General features: G+C 38.0%; 1 protein-coding gene and 2 pseudogenes across 5 annotated transcripts in view; 1 reads left to right on the top strand and 2 right to left on the bottom strand.

Moving 5' to 3' along the window:
* Positions 1-7869, top strand: part of DSC1 (desmocollin 1) — a 351913-nt gene extending 344044 nt beyond the window's left edge. For 3 of the 5 annotated variants that reach the window (XM_019465475.2, XM_053902525.1, XM_019465476.2), the window contains 5 exons: positions 118-330; positions 1804-2046; positions 3674-3792; positions 4290-4535; positions 5407-7869. In XM_019465475.2, coding sequence (XP_019321020.1) covers positions 118-330; positions 1804-2046; positions 3674-3792; positions 4290-4535; positions 5407-5604 — 1019 coding nt within the window. In that variant the 3' untranslated portion in view covers positions 5605-7869. Of the gene's footprint in view, positions 1-117; positions 331-1803; positions 2047-3673; positions 3793-4289; positions 4536-5279; positions 5326-5406 lie in introns of all 5 variants that reach the window. The other 2 variants (XM_019465477.2, XM_019465478.2) reach the window with 1 other exon arrangement.
* On the bottom strand, positions 446-1001 carry LOC109276446 (60S ribosomal protein L27a-like; annotated as a pseudogene).
* An 8150-nt stretch (positions 7870-16019) lies between the features above and the next one.
* On the bottom strand, positions 16020-16120 carry LOC128777191 (U6 spliceosomal RNA; annotated as a pseudogene).
* Positions 16121-20115: the final 3995 nt, after the last annotated feature.

The following is a 20115-nucleotide window of genomic DNA, read 5'->3' as shown; positions in this document are numbered from 1 at the left end:
AAAGTGTGTGAAATTCAAGTTCAGATAGCCAGTAGAAAGCAGATGTCATCTGTGTAGCATAGAGATGTTGAAAATAAAATCTTAAGTAAAAAATATGCTGGTTTTAATCTTTCTTAGCTGGCAGATCATGCACGGGAACCCTGGTAGTTCTTCTGGAAGATAATAACGATCACCCACCGCAAATTGATAAAGAAGTGACAATTTGCCAGCATGCTAAGGATTATGCCGTTCTCGAACCTGTAGATGCAGATGGACCTGAGAATGGTCCACCTTTTGAATTCTTTCTGGGTAATTCTGCCAACAAACTTTGGAATTTAGAAACAAAAGATGGTATGTAATTCTGCTTAATCTTCTAATCATTAGGAACTTAGGATGGCTGATGATGTTGACATTCACTTTAGTTCATTATGATAAGCATTCATTTTAGGAAATTATTTTATTGATCCCCCCAAAAAGGTAATACCTTGCCTTTTATTTATTTATTTTTGAAAAACTCTTGTTAGCTTTAATGAACCTCCTTCCACATGGCTTCAGGCTACCAGGATGCAGAGCCCCTCACCCCACACCCCACTGTAGCTTCTCTGCTCTTCTACTGGAGAACCTGGCCTTCACGATGACAGGCTGTCTGGGGAGCTTTCCCTTCCTCAAAACTTTGCAGTAGCCCGATCGGACCACATCAGTGATGGGAGCAGCTCCAGTCTTGTTTTTGACAGCATGTACCCGTGTCTGCTCACCGACTAAAGTCCACGCTGTATCAAGGTTATCAGTTGGGCAGAGCTCTGGTTCCTCTTTACCTGGTAATGCCTCCTACCAACTTTTCCAAAGTGACGTAGGTGATATTTGTCGAAGTTGATCCTATGAAGTTGATCCTATGGTGGTGCATGTCACTAGCATTATTTATTACCCTGGCCTCCTGGCTGCTTCTGGGACTTGCTAATGCAACTGTGGCTTTGGCTCATGTGACCCCGAAGGTTCTGGGTTTTCCTCAGTGTGGATGGCATGTTGCAGCCCAGACAGGAACAATACCTTAATTTTTTTTTTTTTAAGTTTATTTATCTTGAGAGAGAGAACTGGTGGGGAGCAGTAGAGGGAGAGGGGGACAGAAGATCTGAGGCAGGCTCTGTGCTGACAGCAGAGAATCAGATGCGAGGCTCCAACCCATGAACTGTGAGATCATGACCTGAGCCAAAGTTGGACGCTTAACAGACTAGGCCACCTGGAGCCTGAATACCTTACTTTTTTTAAAGAAATGGATAATATATTTATGTTTAGACTCTTGTTCCAAATATCTTTTAAGAAAACATATAAATATAATATGTGAATAACATTAAGTATAGCTTAGCCTAATATAAGTGGAGAGTAATATTAATTAATTTTCCTAGTTTTTCAAGAAATCAAAATCATTTTTAAGAAATAAAAATGAACCACTAGCGTTTTTCCTTTAAGCTAAATCCTGCACCTTCTCTCCTCCTCCCTCCACCCCAAGAATACCAAGGAAGAATAATATTGCTATTGAAAGGTCATAGGGGTGCCTGGGTGGCTCAGTCAGTTGACTGTCAGACCTCAGCTCAAGCCATGATCTTGCAGTTTGTGAGTTCGAGCCCTGCATCAGGCTCTGTGCTGACGGCTAGGAGGCTGAAGCGGCTAGGAGGCTGGAGCCTGCTTCTGATTCTGTGTCTCCCTCTCTCTCTCTGCCCCTCCCCTGCTCACACGGTCTCTCTCTCTCTCTCTCTCTCTCTCTCTCTTAAAAAAAAAAAAAAAGTCATATAAATATATTCTTTCTCTGCCTTTTTTTCCCTCTAGGTAAAACTGCCATTCTTCGACAGCGACAAATTCTTGACTATAACTATTATACTGTGCCTATCATAATAAAAGATAGACATGGTTTAGATGCAAAACACATGTTAACAGTGAGAGTATGTGACTGTACAACCCCATCTGACTGTAAGATGAATATTAAAAATGTGAGAGATTTTAAGCCATCAAATGTAATACTTGGAAGATGGGCTATTCTTGCCATGGTGTTGGGTTCTGCATTGCTGTTATGTAAGTATAATTATCTAGAATGTATTAGTTGAAGTCTTATCTAATATTTAAAATATATATATGGTAATTCTTTATTTAATGGCCTTTATAGCCTTTGGTAAATGTGTCCTTTTGAAAATCTTGTATGTACTATATGACTTGGGGTTCTGATTCACAGAAGAAACTTATCAGCAAGAGCAGATTAAATTCAAAGTAATTTTCAGAGGTGTCCCCTTAGTTCTTCCAATGATAAGCTGTGAGATACTGGATAAATCATTTCCGCTTCTTTGAGCTCATTTTTCCATAAGTACAATAAAGAGGTTGTAGAAAAGTAATGTTAAGATTCCATCCCATACAAAACAGTCTTTTAACCAGTCAAGTTTATGCACAAAAAGAATAGTGAAGAGTACTTCCAAAACTTGCTTAGATGTTTATGCTCAATGTTATTAATGAAGTGATTTAACATACATTTTTTTAAGTTTATTTACTTATTTTGAGAGAGTGTGTGAGTGGGGGAGGGACAGAGAGAGAAAGAATCCCAAGTAGGTTTCAGACTGTCAACACAGAGCCCAACATGGGGCTCCATCCCATGAACCTTGAGATCATGACCTGAGTGGAAATCGGGAGTGGGACACTCAACTGACTGAGCCACCCAGGCGCCATGATTTAACATACATCTTAAGAAGACTCCAATGAGAGGCACCTGGCTGGCTCAGTCAGAGGAGGCAACCCTTAATCTCTCAGGATGGTGAGTTTAAGCTCCACATTGGGTGTAGAGTTACTTAAAAACAAAGAAATAAACAAACAAACTTAAAAAAAAAAATAAGAAAAGAACATTAGAACTCTTAAAAAAAGAAACAAAAAGGAACCCAGTGTGTGGAAAATGGTCATATGGTAAGCCACTGAGGAAAAGTAATGCATGCAAAGAATGTTAAGATTTTGCATTCTTCAAACTGTTGTTTTAGAGATGCAAAATTGATGGAAATCACTCCCCACACTTCTGTGCCCTTCCTTCCACTCACACTCCCTTTCCTTTCTTTTTTAACAGTTTATTTTACTCTATAATCTATCTGCATTTAGAGACTTTCCCCATAGTCTTTACTGTGTCCTAACTCATTGATTTGAGTTTCAGCTGAAATAGGATGTTCCCCTTAGCACTGTTAGTAGTCGGCATACACTTTCAAAATTGGGCACTGGTTTTATGTAAATGCCTTACATGTTTGTATTTATGCCTAATACCCTTTAAGTGGGTTCTGTATGGATTTTAAGTACCAACAATACAAGCTTAAATTTCCATCAAAGGGAGTTGCCGTTTGAGTGTGGAGGAAATAAGAGAATCATTGAAGTTAATTCTGAACTTGGGAAGAGACTTGTTAATAAACTATGCTCACTTCATCCTTATTACTTTTTATTGATTTCTTTCTCATTTAGCCTACTAATCTCAATAAGACAGAGATGGTCTATATACGAATACATTTGTTAATATTCTGTTTTAAATGTTATGACCCAAAGAGATCTAAATTTATGGAACAAAATTTTTTTAAAGTTCTGTGAAGAAACTTAAAAGAAAAATCATACGACTTAAATGATTTAATATATACTTGCATGAAAAAAATACTATTTTACTTAAATGCTTTTTATTTTTTAGGTATTCTGTTTACTTGTTTCTGTGTTACTGCTAAGAGAACAGTAAAGAAATGTTTTCCAGATGTAGCCCAGCAAAATTTAATTGTGTCAAATACTGAAGGACCTGGAGAAGAAGTGACGGTAAATTAGATTTCACTTTCCTATGAATTGTTTGGTGATGGATGATAACAGTTGATTATCATGTAGTAACAGTAATAATAATAACAGCTAATGTTTATTGAACACTTACTATGCCAAGCAGAATTTCACATGACCTGCATACATTAATTCATTTAAACTTCATGATTCTATTGTATTAGTTTCACAGGACTGCAAAGAATCACAAACTGGTAGTTCCTGTATTATGGCAACATAAATCACATCTTCGGCTGGCATTCTCTCCATGTGTGCATGTCTGTGTTTAAATTTGGCCTTTGGATTAGGGACCCACCCTAGTTGAGTATGACCTCATCTTAGTTTAACTAAATGCATATCTAATGACCTGTTTTCAAACAAATTACATTCTAAGACCCTGAGGATTAGGACCTCAGTATGTGAATTTTAGTGGGGAAGAAATGAAAGCAAACTGTTAGCTTCAATTTGATTCATTCATTTTATAACTCTAACTTTATTTTTAGGAAGCAAATATTAGACTGCCCACACAGGCATCCAACATTTGTGACACAAGCATGTCTGGTGGCACTCTTGGTGGCCAAGGAGTCAAAACACAGCAAAGCTTTGAGATGGTCAAAGGCGGCTACACTTTGGAGTCCAGCAAAGGAGGTGGACATCAGACCTTGGAATCTGTCAAGGGAGCAGGACAGGATACTGGCAGATACACATACACAGACTGGCACAGCTTCACCCAACCTCGGCTTGGCGAAGTGAGTGCCGATGTCTTCAAGATGATATTACATGAGAGTTTAAACACGATTTATAAGTCAGGATTTCCCAAAAGTTTTACTCTCCATGCACCTAGAACTCATCACCTTTTTAGTGTTTAATTACCATAGATACAGATTTCAGGCCCAAACCCAAAGGCAAAATGATCTTTTAAAGTTTAATTTTTAAAATAACATTTATGAAACTACAGAACCATCTAGGAGTGGCATATGTAGACATGTTAAGGAAGTATAAAAAGACCAATAGCTTCTTCCCCCCAAATTAGCAGGAAGATCACCTGGAGTGAAAGATTTATGTGGACTGATCATAAATTGTAAATATTTTTTGGTGTATTAAATCCTCTGTGTAGTCATTAAGTACCGGCTACCAGCATCAATCAGGTAGACTGTTAAGTTTTTATTTTGGGTGTTAGTTCCTTGTTTTATGTTCAGATTAATCAATATTGACTAATATTAGCCACTTTAATATATTACATTATTATCACTATATAATAATGTATAAACAGAAGAATCATAACCTATATTGGTCCCCCAGATACGTGAAGAAATTACAAAGATACGCTGCAACTATGCAAATCTTATGTCAAATGGGAAATTGTAAGTTAGCTTTGTGATATGTGTGTAGCTTTAAGTTTCATAAATGTGTTCACTAGGAGCATTTATATATCTGCTATATTTTCAGAATGAATAGAATACAGACCAATCATGTGCATTTTTTATATGTAGGAATCCGTTAGAGGACACACTCTGATTAAAAATTAAACAGTAAAAGGTAAATCAAAGACATTATTTTTGAGCTAATATGTTTAGGTGTTTTTTAAAAAATAATAAAATGTGCTCTTTTTTGACACAGAAGGTGTATCTGTGTGGACAAGACGAGGAGCATAAACATTCCGAAGACTACGTTCGTTCGTATAACTATGAAGGAAAAGGGTCTGTGGCCGGCTCTGTAGGCTGCTGCAGTGATCGGCAAGAAGAAGAAGGGCTTGAGTTTCTTGATCATCTGGAACCCAAATTTAGGACGCTAGCAAAGACGTGTGTCAAGAAATAAAATGTGCGTTTTAATGGAGAAACATCTACAAATGCATATGCAGGAGTTTATTAAATGTAAAATGATAGCAGCATCTGCTAATGTTTGTTTATTGGAGGTAAACTTCAAGTCATGTATAGATAAGGATACTATAAATACGAAACTCCTCTAAATTCTCCTCGTCTGATATAACTTCCATGTTCTCTAGAAATAGAAGTTTCATGTGTTAATTTTCTTTTATATGCATGTATATATTGCCCTTTTCAGCACTGTGCTGTGTGCTTTCTTTCATCTTCCGTGTGGGAATTTATGGTACCCTGTATGCTATAGGAGTGGATGGTGGGAGAGCTGGGTATTGTGGAGGCAAATGAGAAATGAATTTTAATTGTAGATGAAAATTAAATATTTTCTTCAACACCATGGGGAGGTTGCTCTTAGAAACGCTCTTAGAAATATTGTCTTTGGTGCCAGAGAATTGATTCCTCTACCTGAGTGGCTATGTATTGAAGGATTTTTAAATATTCTTTGGTACAGTCTTCAGTTTGGTAAATAGGTGTTCATTTCTCACTACACTTTTCACCCTGCGGAGGTGTTCCCAGTACTGTTTGCTTTCAGGGGCCTTCAGCGCTTGGTCCTTGGATCTCTGTCTATATGGATGTGTAATCAGATTCCTACAGCTTCTAGACTGTGGGAAAGACAGGAGCAGAAGAAGCTCTCAGGGCAATTTGAGCCACAGAGATTTTGTAAGGATCAGATGGGAGGATGTACTATTACCTTTTTAAAATGTAAATACCTTGGCAAGAACATGCACTCTCTAGTTTGACAGAGGCCCACCATCTTCAAGCATTTGTGAAACCAGCCTGGAAGGCATTAGACTTGCAACCCTGATCCATGGTGCTTAGACCTTTAAATATGCTAAAAATGGAATGAGCATCCGTAATAGAATTTAATACTCTGCTTACATTGGTAATTACTTTAAGAAAATTGAAAATCAGAAATAATGAATTTCTGGCATGTAAATGTTAAACCATTGAAATGAATGATGGATAAATGGACACGAGTTAATAAATTATTTTGAATATATAACATCTTAATAGGATATTCCATTAATTAATTTAGAAATAATATCCATTTAAATAATATTTTAATAGTCTCTGTGCCAAACTCTATAAATTTACAGTGACAGTATATATCACACGGAAATTTCTCATTCAGACAAAAAAAATGTTTCTTTTTAAAAAATCTATTAACTGGTTAACAATTGAAAAAAGAGTGGTGATTTTTTAAAATTTTATAAGTAAAATTTTGTAATTAGTCCTCTGATTCTCAATTACCGCTTTGAATTAAAGGTGTTTCTTGATGTGAAATTGGATATTAGAGCAGAATAAAAAAGTAATTTTAATAAATAAGATTTTATTTTATAGGATGCCAACAATGTATGATTTTTATAGCAATTGTGAGTAAAATAATTTTGGGGGGTAATGCAATTTCTGTTGTCTGACATATATTATGCTAAGAATAGTACCAGTTTTGAAATTCTTAAATATAATGTTAAAATTTGGAATATATTCATGCCATGTTATATTCTTGAATATAGGTGCAGAATGTTTTTTGAACAATTAAAAATCTTTAGCTGAACATTAACTTATATGTGTTAGTTTATGTTTTCATTACTTACGTTTACTTAAATAGGAAAGAGAAATTTTATATCTGAACTTAAAGTACAATTAGAGGCCAAAGGTTAGCAAAATAAGACACTTTAAAAATATTAGCAGAATTGTTAGAAGGTGTGGAAAATGAATTTGTTTAAGCAGTTTTGGCTATTATAAATATTTTCAAATATTATTAAAAATTATCTCACGGAGGAACTATGACTTGTCTTTTATTTAGGAAATTCACATTCTCTGTTTACACTCAAAATTAAATGTTATTTGTATGACTGAGAAAATTTATGAAACTCCATTGTACTGTTGACCAATTTAGTTTGTTAATAAAACATTGTATTTTATGGATTATTTCATATAAGTTAACCATCAATTGTCAATAAGTGAATCGGTATGAATTGTTTTTCTGTAATTAAATCTGTAGTTAGGGAAAATATACAATTAAATTTTTCTTATCTTGATTCAGATCTCAAAGTATTTCATGTGAAAAAATTCCTTGGGAGCACCAAGATAGATGAAAATTGATATAATTGCTATAATAATTGGCTTTGTTAAATACCTCTTTAACTTTGCCAAGCTTTCATTTTCCCTGAGTTGATTAAAAATGTTTTATTAAACTTGGTATCTATGCTTATGCTTACTTTTAGAAAATGGAATATGCTGTGTTATTTGGAAATTGCTCACAATAGATGTTTTAGAGTTGAGGATTTTTATGATCACAGAAAAGAAAAGCCAACTCCATTTTGTGGTGTCTTAGCTTTAAAAGTCCTGTTCCAGTAGAAAACCCTCGGTTAGATTAGGGTAATGAAACAAAACAGACCGTGTTATTGCTAAACATCTCTGGTCTCTTATCTGCTCTTCTAGTAAATCCAAAGGAACATTCCATTTGTCCAGATACTGCATTTGGCTTTCTGCTTACACAGGGAAAAGAAAATAAAACTGTAGCAGGGGAAAACATTACTAAGAATGGATGGACCCCTGTATATTTTGTAAGGTTCAGTAAAATTGAGCATGATTTAAAAAACTCTTTGGTAGTGTTGCATTAAAAAAAAAATAAGAATAACCACAATCTGAAATCCTTACCACTAACAATAAAATTACCACTTCCAACTATTCAAATAGACAGGTTTTTTTTTTTAATGTTTATTTATTTTTGAGAGAGAGAGAGAGAGAGACAGAGTATGAACAGAGGAGGGGCAGAAAGAAGGAGACACAGAATTGGAAGCAGGCTCCAGGCTCTGAGCTGTCAGCACAGAGCCCTACCGGAGCCTTAACCGAGCCACCCAGGCGGCCCTACAAATAGACTAAGAAGCATCATAAAAACAAATATATGAAGTACATTCATAACACACATTTTGTAGATATTGATCAGATTATTTAAAAATCTTCACTGTTAAAGAACAAAACTTTATGGGGCACCTGGGTGGCTCAGTCGGTTAAGTGTTTGCCTTTTGGTTTTGGCTCAGGTCATGATCTCCTGGTTCATGGGCCCTACATTGGGCCCTGCACTTAAGCTGCGGAGCCTGCTTGGGATTCTCTGTCTCCCTCTCTCTCTCTTCTCTCTCTCTCTCTGCCCCTCTTCCACTGTCTGTCTCTTTCTCTCTTTCTCTCTCTTTCTCAAAAATAAATAAATAAACATTAAAAAAAAAAAGAACAAAACTTTAACTGAGTAAATTAGAGAATGTAAATGGCTTTATTCAAGAACTCATGAATTTGTCAGCTGCCCCACTAGTATACCATAGACAGACGCTACAATTGTGCAAAATGGAAAGTTTTTATAGGCAAAAGGAGAGTGTGAGGGTGGGGGGTGGGGAGAAAGGAGAAAGTCATTAGCAAAAGAAAAGCCAGGCAAGGGTCTTATGCAGATTATCTCAGTAATGCTGATCAGGAAATTTCAGATTGACTCTTTAAAGGTCACATTTCTGGGAGAGTTTGAAACTGAAATTAAGTCATGGGTTGCCATCCTAGGGGCAAATGACTCCATTTTGGGCCTGTTGTTTCTTTTCCAACACTATTTTTTTTTTTTTTTAAGAGAGACAAAGCGAAAGAGAACACCATGGGGAGGCAGGGGCGGGGCATTGTGAGATCCTGACTTGAACGGAAATCAAGAGTCTGATGCCTAACCTACTAAGCCACCCTGAAGTTCCCCCCATACTATTCAAAGTAGTTTTTTTGTTGTTTTGTTGTTTTCTTAATTTTTAGAGAGAGAGAGTGAAAGGGGCAGAGAGAGAGAAGAATCCCAAGCAGGCTCTATGCTCAACAGAGCCTGATGGCGGTCTAGATGCCATGACCCTGGGATTGTGACCTGAGATGAAATCCAGCCAACCACTGAACCACCCAGGAGCCGCTAAAGTAAGTTTTTTGATAAGAATAAAATGTCCCTTGAAAACACCAATCTACAGAGTTAAAAGTTATTTCCAGATTATAGAGGAAAAAAAAAAATTAGAAACAAGTATGGCCTTTCTCTGTATTTGGCCCAACGATACATAGGACCTCAACATTTACAAAAAAAATTTTTAATGTGTATTTATTTTATTTATTTATTTATTTTCAATGTTTATTTACTTTTGAGACAGAGAGAGACAGAGCACAAGCAGGGGAGGGGCAGAGAGAGAGGGAGACACAGAATCCCCAACAGGTTCTAGGTTCTGAGCTGTCAGCACAGAGCTGGACACGGGGCTCGAACCCACAAACTGTGAGATTGTGACCTGAGCCGAAGTAGGACGCTTAACCAATTGAGCCATCCAGGTGCCCCTGGACTTCAACATTAAAGTTTATTTTGAGAGAGAGAGAGAGAGAGAGAGAGAGAGAGAGAGAGAGAGAGAGAAAATCTCAAGCAGACTCTGTGTGCACAGAGCTCAATGCTGGGCTCAAACTCATGAACTGTGAGATCATTACCTGAGCTGAAATCAAGAGTCAGATGCTTAACCAACCTACTGAGCCACCCAGGCACCCTGAGGACTTCAACATTTAAAATAATTAGTTGTCAGTGTGCAATAAATAATACCTATAATTTTGGAATGTTCTTATTCGCCTATGTTTAGGGACCTTTAAATGCTATTACATGGAATTATTAATGTTAAAAAAAGCTTCAAAACTTCGCTGGAGATAGCTAAGGTTTGACCTAGAATTCATGCCAAAAGTTCAGGTAGTAGTATTTTCTGCCAAGTATAGTACAAGAAAATCTAAAAGGAACTCTCTAATCCAAAGTGGAAATGAAAGAATTTCTTTGCGTTGGCTTTGCCTCTCCTGATGTATGTAGAAAATTCAGGATTTAAGGGTGGGTGACATTTATATAGTCCAGTTCTATAAAATCTGAAATCCAAATTCACAAAGACATTTCATCCATAGTAGGTATTTTACAAGATAGATTTGTTACTGTCTACGCCCACCATATTTCTCACCTGTTTGAGATCCATACTGAAATTCTATTATTAGTGGTTCTTGATATGCGATTCTGAGACCGGCAGCATCAACATCACAAAGGATTATGTTAGAAATGCTAATTTTGGGGTCTGTCCCCCCAGACCCATTAAATAGGAAACACTGGGTTTAAGGTTCTCCTGGAGTGGCTGATGTATTATCAAATTCACCTCTGTACCAGCTCTTTGCTACTTGGGCTCCATCTGAGGAAAGTGGATTCGGGCCCCACCCCCAGACCTACTGAATCATAATGTGCTTTTCAACAAGATCCCCAGGAGATCTGTATGCACCTGAAACCTTGAATAGCATGTAAATGATCCCTTGAGAGGAACCTGCAAGTAGGTTCCTGCAAGAGGAACCCATGAGCTGCACAAGTAGCCTCAGGCATCAGGTCTGTGGCTACCGTGTGGTAGGGAAATTGTCCCAGCTCACTTGGTGGCCCAAATTCAAGACTGCTTGCCTCTCGCCATCCATAAAGCAGAACCACCCACTCTGTGTTCTTCTGTAGCTGGATAATTGACTCTGCGAACTTCATACCTGAGTGCTTTGCATTGGAGAGTATACGATAACACACAAGGTAACCAAATTTAGGTAAATGACATGCTCATTGTCACTTTACTTAGTAAATTAATACTGCTAACCCATAATTTAAAAAAATCACATTTTGATACTAATGAGTTTTGATCAAGCCTATCCAATAAAATTAACCAAATGATGTTTGAAAACCAACCTGAATAATCCTGATAATTTAAGCAATACATTCACAGTTTCCTGATTTTATTTTGGTGAATGGCTGTCTTAATGTACGCTTTTCTTACTGAGCCAATTTATCTCCATGTACGTTTTTAAGGTTTTCTTTTTCTGGGTGTAGCTGACTTTGAGTATTATAGGTGTGGCTGAGAACCTGTCAGAACCAGTTGTGTTATATTAAGTAACCAAATTCTGTCATGATTATTTCTTTTTGTTTCAGACTAGGTAGAAGAAAATTGAGACAAACTTTCAGAGTTGTTTTTGTTTGTTTCTTTGTTTTGTTTTGTGTTGTTTTTAAGTTTATTTATTTTGAGAGAGAAAGAGATAGCGTGAGTCAGGGAGGGGTGGAGAGAGAGGGACAGAATTCCAAGCAAGCTCCTCGCTGCTAGTGTTGAGCCCGATGCTGGGCTCAAACACATGAAACTGTAAGATCATGACCTGAGCTGAAGCTAAGAGTTGACGCTTAACCAACTGAGCCACACAGACACCCCATTTTTAGTACATGTGCTGTCAAAGTAAGCACCAGAGTTGTTTTAATTTTTTTAATTTAATATGGTGCCTTATTAGTATTAAATATATAACAAAATAGAAATAAAGAATGTAAGTAATTATTAAATGTGTTCAATATTAACCACGAATTTTAAATATTAATTCGGTATAGATGTTTTTATATTAAATATATTTGAAGTTAAACATTAAGAAGACAGTTGCCATTTAGAAACTCATGTCCCTTGATATTTTGTGAGGGCCATGGCAGAGACTGCTGGCTGTCAACCAACCATCTTCTAACTTAGTTCTTCATTACAGACAGAGCTCTGATTTCATTCAGTGTGGTTATGTGCCCAGCGAAGAGACCCCGATTTCCCAATGCCCTTGAACCGAGTGTGGCATACCTTAAATTCTGGTCAGTGAGAAGTAAGTGAAATGCTGTGTATAAGATTTCTGAGTAGGGGTCTTAAAGGAGCTGATTCATCTGGAAGACCTTTTTTTTTTCCTCCATTTGTATTTTGTTTTGTTTTAAGTAAGCTCTACATACAATGTGGGGCTTGAACTCGCAACCCCAAGATCAAGAGTCACATACTCTACCCATGAAGGCAGCCAGGTACCCCTGCTTCCCCCAGTTGTATTTCATGATGCCTAGAACACAGATGTGATGCCCAGTGCTCACGTAACCCTGTTATGAGTTTCATATTGAAAGCAATCAATAACCATGGAGAATGGGGGAGCATAAAGATAGAAGGAGCCTGGATCCCTGATAACTTTGTGGAGCCCCAAACCTGTCCTGGATTTCCTACCTTTAGACTTGTTCACTTGAGTGAATAAACCTTTGTGTGTTTAAGCAATGACTTTTTAGGTTTCCTGTTAAATAAAGCCGAATCTTAGTCTGATATAAGGAGAGAACAGAGATTGAATGGGAATAATTGATTTACCTAAAGCGTGATTCAGTAAATTTGGGAACTCATTTTCTTTTGGCTAAGATTTTAAAATGGTTAGTCTTGAAGACATTTCAGTGTTTTCTAAATTGTCTCAAGATAAAATGAAGTACTAATTGTTCCGTGGAAATCAAGAAAGGGGTATCTTTTCTGGATCTCTTGAAAATGGACTTTTCAAGCCTCTCTAAAGTCAGAATCCTGTCTGTAGGAACCTGTGAATCTAGGAGTGAAGAGACCTCTTGTATGATCTTTAATAAGTCATCGAATCTCATTTGTTTCAATCTTTTCGACTATAATATATATAGGTGTATATATTACATATGTATAGGTATATATATTTATATAATATATATAGGTATATATATTTAAAGTTTATTTATTTTGAGAGAGACAGAGACAGTGCAAGTGTGGGAGGGGCAGAAAGCGAGGGAGAGAGACCGAATCCCAAGGCTCTACACCAGCAGCGCAGAGCCTTGTGTGGGGCTCAAATTCACAAACTGTGAGATTGTGACCTGAGCAGCAATCAAGAGTCAGATGCTTAACTGACAGAGTGACCCCGGTGCCCCAAGACACAGATTTTGAAATGTAGTGAACTACTTTTCCCACTTCATCCTCTGTTCCTATGAATTGTGTGATCAAAGTAATGTGTTGCCTTATGAGTCTGAAAGATTCAATATTTTGCTCCTTTCTAATAGCCTGAGGCATGATCTTATTTTTCAGTTAATTTCAGGTAAATAAACGTAAATAAAACTTCTTTTCCAGGGGGCCTGGATGGCTCAGTCGGTCAAGCATCTGACTTTGGCACAGGTCATGATCTCATGGTTCGTGGGGCTCTGTGCTGACAGCACAGAGCCTGGAGCCTGCTTCAGATTCTGTCTGTCTGTCTGTCTCTCTCTCTCTCTCTGTCTCTCCCCTTATTGTGCTCTCTCTGTTTCAAAAATAAATAAACATTGGGGCGCCTGGGTGGCGCAGTCGGTTAAGCGTCCGACTTCAGCCAGGTCACGATCTCGTGGTCCGTGAGTTCGAGCCCCGCGATGATCTCGCGGTCCGTGAGTTCGAGCCCCGCGTCAGGCTCTGGGCTGATGGCTCGGAGCCTGGAGCCTGTTTCCGATTCTGTGTCTCCCTCTCTCTCTGACCCTCCCCCGTTCATGCTCTGTCTCTCTCTGTCCCAAAAATAAATAAAAAAAAAAAAAAAAAAAAAAAAAAAAAAAAACGTTGAAAAAAAAAATAAACATAAAAATATTTTTAAAATTTATTTTCTATTAATCTAATGAATTTCATTTTTAAAAATCTTTTTAATGTTTATTTATTTTTGAAAGAGAGAGAGAGAGAGAGAGAGAGAGCACAAGCAGGGAAGGGGGAGAGAGAGAGAGAGAGAGAGAGTGAGTGAGAGAGAGAGAGAGTCTGAAGCAGGCTCCAGACTCGGGGCTCAAATTCACAAACCGGGAGATCCTGACCTGAGCTGAAGTCAGACACTCAAGCGACTGAGCCACCCAGGCGCCCCCCAGTGAATTTCTATCATTATCTAAAACTTATGCCAACTTAAATAGACTTCAAAATGAGTAAAGTTGAGTTTGACAAACACAGGAAATTGCAGAGGTTTCAGCATGTGACAAAGAAGACAATTTTATGATTTTAGTGTATGACAAATGGTGATTCCATATGCTAATTGACTCAGCTGGAATTCTGCTCTTTTATGTTAGAGGCTATATAAAAATGTATTTAAAAAAAATGACTCCAGTGAATTGGCTAGAACTGGTCTTAGACTACTTGGTAACAGAAATAAAGGGGCTTATGGGCACCCGGGTGGCTCAGTCGGTTAAACTTCAGACTTGGGCTCAGGTCATGTTCTCACGGTTCCTGAGTCTGAGCCCCACATTGTGTTCTCTGCAGTCAGTGCAGAGCCCCGTTCAGATCCTCTGCCTCCCTTTCTCTCTTCCCCTCCCCCCCCCAAAAATAAATAAACATTTTTTTTAAAGAAATAAAGTGTCTTAGACAATGTAAAAGTTTATTTTCACTAAATGTAAAACAAGTTCAAAGTCTTGGATTTCTATGGACGCTTCTTAATGTCCTCGGAACCTTCATTTTTTCTGCTCAACCATCGTTTGTACGAATTGCTCCACAATTGCAAGATGACTAACGCAGCTCCAGCCATCATATCCGTGCCTATGACAGGACAAAAGACAATCCCAGTGTCATGGGATCAAGCCCCATATCTAGCTCCATGCTGAGCCTGGAGTTGGCTTGAAATTCATTCTCTCTCTCTCTCTTTCTCTCTCCCTCTGCTGCTCTGCCCTGCTTGAACTCTCTCTCCATCCAAAAAAAAAAAAAAAAAAAAAAAAAAAAGAAGAAGGAGGAAGAGATGACTTTTAGGGAGCATTCCAGAAGCTCTCTCCAACAACTTCTGTATATCCTTGGGAGAACTTAGTCACAATTTCATCTCTATCAACAAGAAAGAGTGAGAGATAGGGTTTTTCAGCTGAACAAAATCAGGGCACTGTAACTAAGGGAGGGGTTTATAATCTGGGGACAAATGTGCAGGAGGAATACTGTTTCTTATTCGTAATCAGTGTCACTCTGCCCCAGGCCAATACAATTCTTGACAAAATATTAATTCCTTATACATTAGTTAAGGGACTATATAGTTAGAGTGAAGAGACACGCTCTTTCACTCGCCAAGTTTGACAAAATACTGCAGAGCAAAAACATATTTTAAAAAATCAAGTAGGTAAAATGTAAGGTGTGTTAGACATTAAAACTTGCTTACGTCTGCTGGCCAGATGTAGCTGGCAAATTTCGGAGAGGAGGAGGAAAGGAGAAGACGGGAAACTTTTACAGTTGAAAAAAATTATAAATACATGGCTGTATTCCAAACAAGACATTTTACCCAAAATGTAAATTTGTGAGTTCTCTTGAAGACTTGGCAGTTCTGGTGACCCCAAGTCCATGTTCCCAAAGGCCACCAATTGGCTAGAAGTGAAAAAGTGGCATTCCCAGTGCCCTCTGCCGATGCCGGTGACCTGTGAAGCTTGCCATTCGTGTCTCAGATAGGAAGGGTGCCAACTGCCATTTGTTATGACACTTGTACTATTCCCTCCTCCCTTTTCTTTCTTTCTTTCTTTCCTTTCTTTCTTCCTTTCTTCCTTTCTTCCTTCCTTCTTTCTTTTTAAATATGGAATGCTTCATGAATTTGAGTGTCATCCTTGCACAGGGACCATGCTCATCCTCTGTATCGTCCCAATTTTCGTACGTGTGTCGCGGAAGCAAGCCCTGTACTACCATTTTTTGAAGGTAGATTTAGGAAGAGAAAAGAGTCATATTGTCTGTATTGTTATCTTTCTCAAAAGCAGAATAATTAAAAAGGGCTGTTTTTTTCATCCAACCTGGCATATTTATTTTGATTTCTTTTCTGGCCCCTGCAGGCATTGAAGTCTGTGGCTCTCTGCACTACGAGTTTCAATGTCCAATGAATTACATTGTCATTTGGCATAAAATAGAATTTACTTGTTCATTGTGTTCATTGTTTATTGTTTCCTCTCCTCTCCCTGCACTGGAGTGTAAGCTCCACCAAGGAAGGGATCTTTGTGCCTAGAACAGTGCATAGCACATAGAGGGAACTCAATAAATGGTTTTTGAAGACATTTATTGAGCACCTACCATGTGCAAGCATTCCAGAATGTTCTTTTTTTAATGTTTTTGTTTTTGTTTGAGAGAGAGAGAGACCATGAGCAGCAGAGGGGCAGAGACAGAATGAGACATAGAATCTGAAACAGGATCCAGGCTCTGAGCCGTCAGCACAGAGCCCCATGTGGGGCTCAAACTCACGAACTGTGAGATCATGACCTGAGCCAAAGTTGGACGTTTAACCAACTAAGCCACCCAGGCACCCTCAGAGTTTTCTTTTCACAGATATTATCTCATTGAAAATATTAACAATGTGTGTACAATTTAGGCATTACTATTCCTATTTACTAATAAGAAAACTGACGCTGACAGAGGTTAGCAGACTTAATCAAGCTCAGACTGGTAGATTTTCATACAGCCAGGATTTAAATGCAAGTCTGACCAATGGTTGCACCCTGAACATTTCTCCTCAAATGGCCTTCCATATCTATAATACAATGGAAAAAATGTTCCTAACTTCTTCATCCTAAAAGAGAATTATAGGAAACTATGAATCTATGTTGCTTATTCATGACATTTTACAACGTAAATTTCTTTTTTTTTTAAATTTTTTAAAATCTTTATTTACTTTTGAGAGAGAAAGAGAGACAGATCATGAGCGGGGGAAACGGGGGAAGAGAGAGGGAGATGAAGAATCTGAAGCAGGCTCCAGGCTCTGAGCTGTCAGCACAGAGCCCAACGCGGGGCTCGAACTGAAGAGCCACAAGATCACGACCTGAGCTGAAGTCAGAGGCTTAACTGACTGAGCCACCCAGGCACCCCTACAATGTAAATTTCAATCTTCAGCTGGTAAAAGTCTATAAGAAGGAGGATACAAAACATAGACTTTCTTACAACAGAACAATCCTCTCCACACCAGAATCTATGGAGCAAATAGATTAATTGTTACCATTTGGAGTTGTCCTAGTTATCTGTATGCTGCTAATAATCAAGTTTGCATCTCCAGACTGGATGTCCCCTGAATTCCACATCCATATTTCTTACTAACTATTTCCAGCTTTATGGCTCACAGAAATATCAAACTCAGTACCCTCAGAGGCAAATTATTTAATGCCTTCACAAACTAGCATTTTGCTGCCATCCTTCTCTTTGTTACTAACAGTATCATCCACTCTTTGTCCCAACATAGATCAAACCCAGAATTCTGCAATTATCTGAGCATACGAAGAATAGAAAATTAATGCACTCCCGGAGGAGACAGATTTATAAATCAAGTAATTGCAACACTTTGGTCAGATACCAAATAACAGAGGCACATGTCAGAGCCTGTATGCACGGAAGACTTGGAAAAGCTTTTCTTTAGGCGGGGAAGCTAGGGAAGGATCTGTGCGCAACATCAAAGGAGGCATTCTAGTGGAAGTGGAAGTAGGGATTCCCAAAACGAACAGAGCCCAAACCAAACAGCCAAAAGCAAAACAAAACGAGCAAAAAACAAGAAAACTGGAGTTCCAAGAAACACACTTGGAAAGCCACAATTACGGAGGGTGGATTGGACGGCTCATAGAGCTGGATGGAAGGCCAATGAACACAGTCCAGATGAGAGATGAGGAGTCAAATACAGCAATTAACCTGGAGACCGATGGATGTGAAGCAGAGATGATGTCGAGGATGATTCCCTGGTTCCTTTCTTGAGTAAGTGGGAGGATCATGAAACCATTAACTACAAGGAAGAGAAACACAAAGGAGTTGCTTTTTTTTTTTTTTTTTTTTTTTTTTTTTTTTTTATGGAAAGACAATGGCTTTGGTTTGAGACATTTTAAACTTGAGGTATTTGTCAGAGTTCCAGGAAGTCTTGTTCTGTCTCAAAGTCAGAAAGGACATACTTGACACTCCCCAGTCCCACCTCCCACCCACCCTTTATTACTTCATATCCAAGTAATCCATCCCCCCAAATTAGAAGTTCATTTATGGCAGGGACCACCTTTTAAATTAACTTCCTGTCTAAGTAGCTAGTGGTATAAATTTTTTTGGTATGAATATTCAAAGAGTCTTGTCTTTCCTCTGCTCAGCAAGGACCAGCTAGGCATTACCCCCTTACAGCTCTTTCCTTCTCTCCCTTCAAGGACCCCTTCACCCTTATTCTAGACTCTAGGATTTGTTATGAAAATCATGCTAGCCAGCAATATGCTAGTGATGATTGCTATTAAATGAAGTAAAATGAGTGTGAGAAAGAAAGACACGAATTCTATTTCAATAAATTTGTTATAAGAAAAAAGAAAAAGAAGAGATGAGAAAAAAAAGAAGTGCTCAGAGAAAGAGGAGGTGGCTTATTTTAATTTCTGTGGTGATAGTTGTTGAGAAATAGAAAGAAGGAAAGAGTTACATCCAAATGTTCAGGAAGCAGCAACAAACTGAATACAGGACATTGAGAAGGAAGAAAAGATTTGAAAGATAGTCACGGCATATTAAGATGACCTTTTGAACAGGCTAGCACACACTGGAAGTACTTGAACAGGTTCGTGTTTGACGGGACTGTGTTTCCCAGAAGGCCCACTCGGCTGAGACTGTAAATCGTGGGGGAGGCTGGGAGTTCTAGCACAGTCACTGGCCAGGCAAATGTCAGGGGAATGACGGCACTTGTTTTCGGTTTTGCTCTTCAGTTTTATTGAGGTTTAATTGACAAATAAAATTTATATGCAGAAAGTGTACAATGTGATGGTTTACTACACATATACTTCATGACATGATTATCAGAATCAGAGTAATTAAGAAATCCATCAATTCAGAGTTGCCTTTTTTTGGTTTGTGTGTGTGTGTGTGTGTGTGTGTGTGTGTGTGTGTGGTGAGAACACTTTAAGGTCTACCCTCTTAGCAAATTGCAAGTACAAAATACAATGTTATTAACTATAGTCACCAAGCTATACATTAGATCTCCAAAGCTTATTCATTTTATAACCGAAGGCTTGAACCCTTTAAATAGCATCTCCCTCTCTCCTCTACCTCTTAGCCCCTGATAATGACACTTCAATCTTCAGCAGGATAGCTATTGATACCTATAGCTTGCTCTATCTATCATCTATCTATCTATCTATCTATCTATCTATCTATCTCTATATCTATCCATCCAATATTTATTGGCTGGCTTCCCCCAAACTGATTAGATGAAAAATCCAACCATCAATTCCTGCTATTACTTTCTCTGGAGCAAGCTCCATAGAATTGTCTGAATGGAATACAGCTTCATTGTGAGCCAATGATTGTAATTAGGAATTCTGGGACTTGTTGTTATCGATTTGAGTCTCATGTTTATGACCACTGTTTGTTAATGTTGTTCATACGCTTCCTGCAACTGGAAATTACACAAATTTCTCACTGAATATTTTCAATTGTTTTGAAGGATCACAGCCTCTTTATGGAATGCCTTCTTGGATGCCCTGGTGTAAATTTCAGGTTTGCTTATAGCCACCATTTTACATGTACTTATCTCAAAGTAATGTCATCATTTGTTAATAATTAGTCTATGGGTTACAGGTAGTTGGATAGCTTATATACATATTTGTTCAACAACTGTTTACTAAGGGCCTACTCTGTGACAGGCACAACGATAACCACTGAAAGTGGAGACCAATATAAGACCT

The sequence above is a fragment of the Panthera pardus genome, unplaced genomic scaffold, assembly GCF_024362965.1.
Source record: "Panthera pardus isolate Hobbes unplaced genomic scaffold, ASM2436296v1 HiC_scaffold_15, whole genome shotgun sequence".
NCBI lineage: Eukaryota > Metazoa > Chordata > Mammalia > Carnivora > Felidae > Panthera > Panthera pardus.
This window is presented reverse-complemented; position numbering and strand designations above follow the sequence as displayed.